This window comes from Aptenodytes forsteri, unplaced genomic scaffold, assembly GCF_000699145.1.
Source record: "Aptenodytes forsteri isolate BGI_AS27 unplaced genomic scaffold, ASM69914v1 Scaffold212, whole genome shotgun sequence".
Classification (NCBI taxonomy): domain Eukaryota; kingdom Metazoa; phylum Chordata; class Aves; order Sphenisciformes; family Spheniscidae; genus Aptenodytes; species Aptenodytes forsteri.
Genome location: NW_008795487.1, coordinates 651,582 through 659,853, shown reverse-complemented (window position 1 = coordinate 659,853; position 8,272 = coordinate 651,582). Strand labels below are relative to the sequence as shown.

At 38.2% G+C, this 8,272-nt stretch overlaps 1 protein-coding gene across 1 annotated transcript in view; it reads left to right on the top strand.

Moving 5' to 3' along the window:
* The window catches only part of GABRB3 (gamma-aminobutyric acid type A receptor beta3 subunit), a 35,580-nt gene that overhangs the window by 10,447 nt on the left and 16,861 nt on the right, over nucleotides 1-8,272 (top strand). Inside the window, exon 3 of the mRNA XM_009281335.2 lies at nucleotides 1,132-1,269. Coding sequence (XP_009279610.1) covers nucleotides 1,132-1,269 — 138 coding nt within the window. The remainder of the gene's footprint in view (nucleotides 1-1,131; nucleotides 1,270-8,272) is intronic.

Below are 8,272 nucleotides of genomic sequence, written 5' to 3'. Positions count from 1 at the left end.
CGCCGGCAGCCGCTGTGGCGGGAGCTACAGGCTCCTGGCGGCTCTCTCGGCTCCCCCTCAGGTTCCCCCGGTTCGGGAAACCCCCCTGTGCACCACGCTAGAGCGCTCCGCTGCGGATCCTGCCGGCGCCGGAGCTGCTCGCCTTGGCGATATGTAATTATCACCCTTTGGATTTTTTGTTTTTTTATTTGATTTTTTTAAAAAATATAAGGGGTCATCCATTTCTAGGTAGATGGATACATTCTAGAAAAATGGGTTTAGGACAGAATGAAGTAATTTATTGCTCCAGGCTGACTTGGCAGAGGCAGTGACTGGATGTTTATCTTCAACACAAGAGAACGAATGTTCGTATTTTAATCAGATTCATTTTCAAGAGAGCAAACACTGTGATACCATTTTCTTTCAGTATGCTTTATGGATGGTCTTGCCGCAGGACCCCCTTGGGCTTTCAGATTGGCCCCATTTATGATTTGCAGTTGTGTTCCAAACAGAACCAGATTCTCTATTCCACCTAGTCATGTCCTAGGATTGCAATATTCAGATGTATATTTGCGCTGCAAGAGTTCCTGCTCCATTTCTGCTACTGGCTGGAGATTGTGGACCATATACCAAAATTACTAGTATATATGCTATATGCAACTGCAGTCCTCCACTACAGAAGCTAATGGAAATGGTGCAACTCATACTATTTAGTGTGACTTGAAAAGATCTGCCCCAATTATGTTTGTCTGTATTCACTGAATAATCCACCTTCTTCTGGTGCTTATCAGTGTAAATACACACTTGGTTTCAGTGCTAAATCTGTATGATGTCTTAAAGCATGCTAATCTGCAATTTTGCAGATTATTGGGTAGCATTTTCTGTCTTGTTGGGGCCATTAATCCTCATGTGAATTTTATGAGAGTGATACCAAAACAAAAAAAAAAAAAGAAAACAGTATTTTGCCTCAAATTCCTGTGCAAACTCTAATGGCACAGCTCTTTGGGAGACCTTCCCACAGGCATACAGAACAAAATACCATACACCACTCCAGCTGTTCTGATTTTTTCGTTATCTCAAATGACAAACTGTGTTTGAAGCTACATTTGAGTCTGCTGGTATTTCTGACTTACTCTCCTGCTTTGCCTGCAGATGGCTACACAACTGACGACATAGAGTTCTACTGGAGAGGTGGAGATAATGCGGTCACTGGCGTGGAGAGGATTGAGCTTCCTCAGTTCTCCATTGTGGAATATAGACTGGTGTCAAAGAATGTTGTCTTTGCCACAGGCAAGTATTGTCATTTGCCCATTTAGTGTCTAATTTCCTTGTGTATGAAAATTGCTGTTTTATTAATCATAATTAATCATTATTAATCATAATTATATATAGTCTGTGTTGTGTGTTTGGCTAAAGTAATTACTTACTTGATAAAGCCTGGAGGCAGGAGTCCATGAAATAGCATTTCTTGTTTATCTTTCTTTTTCTTGTGTGTGTATGTGTGATACTTAACCAGCCACCTAAATATCTATGGTCTAAACAAATATGAAGTCATTCACCTCTGAATCATCAGTTTAAATGTAGCCTACAGGGTTACTGATCATACATAAGTTTATTTTGGCATACAAGGTCAAAATGCTACCGTTTTTATGAACACCTCCCTGCAACTTTTCAGTGCATATTTTTTTTGTTGTTGTATAGTGAATGTAATGTCTTTTATATCTTTATTTGCACTGATGGGTATATAGTACTGTATACATAGCCAGGGCTTTTGTCATCATTGTTAAGATGCTAAAATTAAATCCCTGGGTTTTCTTCTTGTTTCCTTGAAGATGTAATAAAAGTTACTGGTAACTCACATCATGAGATGCCTTCAGGTGACAAAGCACAATGTTGATTTACATTTTTAATGTTAGACACCAGCATAGGAAAATGTTGTTATGTGTGACAAGACCAAAGCAACACAGAAAGCCGTCAGCAAGTGTGGGGCTGCTATTTGGGACCTCCAGATTTTCAGTACTCTTCAGACCACAGGAGTGTGCTGTTCCGTCTGTCCCAGCGTACTAGAACAAATGAAGCACAGCTCTATTATGTTTGTAAGCATCACTTCACCCACTCTTTGGACACAGCATCTGTTTCAAAGTACACAGAAATGCAAGTTGTATTTCAGAACAAAATGTAAATATTGCTGGGATTGAAATTAATATGAGGGGGTTTGCCAACTGCTGCTGTTCTTGTTTATCATTGTGAATGGAAGGGTGGGGGTTTTTTTAAAGAGAAATCAATACTCTAATCCTATATCCCTCCATTCTGCAGCCAGTGTCACCTTTGGCAGCCAGGGCTTACCTGCTCCTCCACAAGACTGGACATACTTTTGTGGAATGGCTCTTTGGACAACAGTGAGAATACAGAGAACTTATTCGGGAAGTTTTTATGACAGTCCAAAGCCACCTTTTAGTTCCGTATGAAATGCTTCAGTAAAGACATGATTTAGTAATTCAGAGATGAGAGAGATTTGTTAAATTCAGGAAAAAGAGAAATCCAAAGAGCTGTGAGGCAAATATGAGAGAGAATGAAAACTAGGAGTAGACATTTATATGACTGACCAAATATTCAGAATCATAACAGTTCTTTCCAAAAAAACTTGTGGAAGGAGTAAAAAAGTCTCGTACTTCAGGGTTTAAGACAGTTTGACATTAGGGAGTAGGATGAGACAGTCACAGAGAACAGACTACTCCATGTTTCTTGTACCATTTTCTGAAGCGTATAATGTGTGTCACTGATGAAGTCATTATACTGCATTTACTATTATTTTGGTACAGGACATTATGAAAATGCTTGATTAATTACGAAATTTTGTGACAAGTATTTCCATGCAGGGGAAACATCACATTTGTTGCTGAAAACCACATATTTAATTGTAAATCCAAAGCATGCTAGTGAATCTGACGGATAAAGTCAGCACACACTTTTCAAATTTCTTCTCAAGACCCTACTTTTTTATCGTCCTAGGAATTAGGGCCAGTTTCTACATTTTTGTGGAAAATAAGTAAGGCATGCTTTTTTTTTTTGGCTTTGAGGTTATTGACGTCTCAAGGGAAGATATTAGTTCTTTGAGAGCCGTATCTCAGTGAACATTTCAGACATTTCAGTACTAGTGTGCTTTGATTGTATAAAACTAAAAGAAGACTTCAGAGTCATGTCATAAACAGCTTTTGGAGTAGTTATTTCTCCTATCCTCTGTGAGGAACAGTGCTGTATAATCTTGTGTAACTTATGCAAATGGAAAAATCTGTTCCCATAGTTACTACTGAGAAGCAGCGGTAAGCATGAGAAAAACCCCATAGATAATGACATAAAGCTGTGCGGGGCTGCAAGAATACTGAAGGAACTATATGCATGTTGAAGCATAGCATTGGAGTTAAAAATGATCTTGCCAAATCAGCAAAATTGGTCTGAAAAGAAGTATAAAAGTCAGTATGGACAAGTGCAAAATACAACATTTATACACCTAATTATTCCTATCCAAATTCAGGACAGGGAATACCAGGTTAGGCCAGAGTTCTGTGTGTAGAAATCCAGGGGCTGCTATTGATCTCAGACTGAACATGAACCAATTACATCTTTTTTTGGGGAAAAAAAAAACAAAAAAACAATTACATCTTTTTTTGGGGAAAAAAAAACCAAAAAACCCCAAATCCTACAAGGAGTCTGACTTGCATTGCTAAGGCCTGAGCTGCGTATTTGTGGTCATGGGTAGTACTCTTCAAGACAGTCGTGGAGCAATAGAAGAGGGTCTAGGGAAAATTAGCAAGTAGGAAGTCTAGAAAATGGAATACATGAGATAGCTGGAGAGCCAGGTATGATTGTGTACTTTAAAAAAGAACAGTTGATGGGAAATAAAGTCTTCAAGTGTCTAGAAGGCATCGGCAAAGACATGGGGAATAGCCTGTTCTCTTTATCCATGACGGAAAGAAGAGAAAGGAGTATTTAAATTGCTGTGAAGAAGAAAAATCTGCTTTGACTATCCTTCTAACACCAGCTGAAGGCCATACAGCCTACCATAAGATATCTAAAATGGCACTGGATACCTATGTGTCAGTAGCTGAATTAAGCTCATAGTCAAATGATATCAAATCAGTGCTGTCAGTGGAGCCTAAAGAGCTATTCAGCGCTTGAACACCTCTATTCTGTCAAGTGAATAGCTCTTAGGACACTATTCAGTTGCCTAAACATAGGTATCTGGTGCCTCAAGATGCTGTAGAGCATCCTGCTTAGCAGTTAGGCTGCTGTTCTGGAGTCTTACAGTCTTGTGTCCTATGTACCAATCTAGTGCTTCAGTATTAATTACTTAACTAGTATTAAGTTCTACTCTTCAGTAGCCTAAGGCATCTCAAATAGCATTAGATACCTCTGTATAGGCAATTAAATCACACCCTTAGAATCAGCTGGCTGTAAGTCTAGATCTCCGTGGTTTACACTGAGAGCTTATGTGTCATCCATGTGTAAATATCTGCATGCAAACACCTGAAATTTAGTGCCTAGACCTGTGAGCTGAATCCACCTCCTAAATGTTTGTTATCCAGAAATGCTAAAAAACTGAACAGGAATGGGGATATGTAAAACACCACCTAAAAGCTTCAAGATGCATAGCAGTCAGAGTGAGATTAGCAACAAGTTGGTAAGAGGAGGGTAATCTTAAAAGATTTGAAAATTAATTATGTGCTGTATTCTGAAAGATCAATCTGTAAAGTACATTTCCAATTAGCCGAAGAACCTTCCCAGAAGAACAGATTAAAATAAGAATTCTGTAACTGACCAACTCTGTTATCTTGGTTCATACTTGGATAAAACAGCAAGAGACTAATTTAGCCTTGGAGCTAGATATTTCAGCTTGCTAGCTTTTAATGAAATTGAAACAGAAACAAGTAATTACTTTTTACTAAGTCCCCAAATATATGAAAGAGGAATATTTTGAGCTCAGTTATTGATTAAGTATTTGTTTTCATGCGTGCATTCTCAATACTATTGTTAGATTTAAATACTTCAGGCCAAATTCTATTATTCCTGTACTTTTTAAATTAGCTCATAAACATGAACATGTTATATGAGATGGGAGAAAGGGTAACAAATCTGGTCCCTGAAGAGCAACACTGTTCTTTAGGCAAAAAACAAATTTTGATGGAATGTTAACAACTACAATTTCCTGGTAATTAATCTTTAAATGTACTGAGCCTTAATTGAAAAATCGTTATCCAAGCATAATCAGGCAAGTAACAGTGTAATTGTTGAGCTCACCAAGAAAACTATTTTTATTAAATAAATTGTACAAGATGGTTCCTTCTTAGATAAATAAAGATCTGGGCTTACAATCTTTGTTCTATGCAGGTTAGGACCCATCTTTTTCACTGAACTTTGGCCATCCAGACAAAGAGGGGGAAGTAAGTAGGGGAAATAAGGAATGTTCCTTCTTTTAATTCTTTTTTTCCACAGATTCCTGTGGTCTCTTTGCTGGGGGTGAAATAGAGCAGAGATGGCAGGCTGGAGGCAGGGCCAATAGATCATCTGTGAAGGCATAAAAGCAATACAGGTGAAAGTAATACAAACTTTTGTCATCTCAGGGAGAGCTACCTAAAGGAGAACTCTGTCTGCATAGTATGAAAAAACAAGGGTACCAATTCATGTTTCAGTTTCAACCTGAACTATACAAAGACCAAATTATTCTGAATTTTCCCGAGATCCAGACCTCCCAATAAAATTTGAGCTTGGAAAATCACAACAAAACAGGATGACATTCTATTTACCTCTATGAAACCGAGCAATGTGTCAACTCCAGGAAGCAGCCGTGATGCCAGCAAGACTTTTGGTTAGATTGCCCAGGAACCACAGACCTTCAAAACCTATCCTGAGACTTGCAGGGCTGGGATTCATCTTGCTCTAATTTAAGGTGAATATAATTTCAGTGTCTATATATGAACTAGGTGTCTTAGTTGATGGGAATCTACTCAATACGGTCTGTGGAGTCTGGAGACAAATTCAGTCCACCAATAGGAGTCTATTTTAGGAGAAGATGGATAATTCTCTAGATTTCATTTACTAGATTGAATAGATGAACTGACTCTCCTGTAAATGTAATTGGAGCTTAAACACCTAGCTCATGTGTATGCAGTTCAAGTGAGTCGCTTTATCAACTGCTATTTGAGATGGCATAGGGCAGCCTTAGTCTCCAGCTGCTGATCAAAAAGATGTAGGGGCTATGTCATATCCACCAGCTGTGTGCTGGTGTCTGAGATGTCATAGGGCATCTCAAAAGGAACAGTGTACCTTCAGATTCACAACTGAATCTCTCTGTTGCAGTCCAGCTCCAACTCTAGAGCAGGAAGACAGACAGCACTGACAGCCCTGGCCCTAGGTGTGGTTCTTAGAGTTCTATCTTCTAGCTTCAGGACAAAGAACCTGGTGTTTGAAACAACTTTATGTTGACGTCTCTGGCCTTGAGGCAATCTGTCTGGAGAGTCCGCCTCTAAGGCCAGGTCCCACTAGTTTCAGTAATTACCTTATCTCATTAGATGGAGATGGTGATGAGGTAATGGATGATGGTCACAGGTGAAGCATTCAAGATAAATGTTTAAACTTTGCTCTGTTACACTGTTTCTCGGTTCAGGATTTCGTTACTGAACATTACTGAAATACGTGACACCTTACTTCTCTCCACTGTTGACACATGCCTCCTCCATCCACACCATTTTCCCTGCTTTATCAATAGCAAAGTGCTCTCTTTCTTCTTTCTCTGAGGTTCCCCAGTGCGTCCAGGGTCCTTGGCGCTGGAGCAGCCCAAGAAGAGGCTTTAATTCAGTGATTCAGTTCCACTGAACCTTCTTGATTGAATCCTTCAGACTATTTATCAAAGAATCAGTATTTTATGGGAGATTTTCCAGTCATCACCTCTATCAATGATATTCCACAGACACCCAAACCTGGACAGGACTTTTGGAAAGGAAGAGATTTATAGACAATCCTTTACGTGGGTGGTGTATTATATGAAATAATTTTCCTCAACAGAGCTTTATAAAGATTTCTGTCTGATGCAATACTCTTATTGCAGAAGGGTGATCAGGTCTGCTACATTTTTAATGTATTTCATGATGGCAGGGTATGCTCCTGTTTTATTTACATAGTCTGCAGACACAAGGCCATGGAAACCCTTTCATAAGAAGCTCAATGAAAAAGTTAAGCTTTGTTAGCAAAAAAGCAGTCATGGTTTCAAAGAGAGAATTTGTCTTTTGAAGTGAAACATTGTTCATTGGAAAATGAAGATGTTAAGCAAGCTAAAGTCTAAATGATTCTTTGCTGAAAATTATATTGACTGCTTTAGAGAGCAGAAAACCTTGGTCTGATTTTCATGATGAAATAAATTCTTCTGACTCTACCAATATTCCTCTATTGGTGAAACTAGAAGGCATTTCATCGTGGAAAAAATTACTACTAATTGAAGTAATCACAGCAACCAAATAAATCTACCAGATACTTCTTTTTCCAGTGATGGTTCTTCTGAGATTGTTTGCTGAAACAGTTAAGGATAGTTGCATAAAGTTTGATACTCCCTGGATGCTTCTGCTGCCTGGAAACAGTGTAGCATTTTTTCTGTCATATGACTCAAAGTATACCTAACTATCAGGAACATGATGAAGAGAAATCTGCGGTTTTCTATTCCTTCTTTTGCTTTCTCTCTCAGGAAATCCATCATTCTTGTGTATATGGGCAAATGTAATTTCTTATGCTCATATGCGAACATATGAACATAATTTAAAGGGAAGTCTGTAATTTTTTGTTTCTAGATGTAATCTTTCATATCTTGCACATACTTGCATTAGAATGGGAGGCATGTGATCTAATATCTAGTTGGGCCCTCAGTATGTTCAGAAATGTTTTTTAGGATGTTGACTGTAACTAGAGATTTTAGATGAGCTATTAGAAGTAACATATCTAAGACTAGTAATGCAAACACTGAAATCATGGAGCTAATGCTGTGCAAATGACTACCTTTTTCTTGTACAGCTGTACTCAGTTTTAATCCTCTCTGCATTTGGTGAAAGAAGTCACAATTTTTTTAACTGTTTGAGATTTCTAAATACATAAAATATATTCAGTAAGATTAACACCAATTTTGAAATACACCAGTTTGAAGTTAAATAATAAAATGCTTTGTTTGAAACATTGACATTGAGGTTATTTATTTTTTTCATTATTTTTTGCTTGTAACAATTCAATTCATGACTTCTATAAATATACT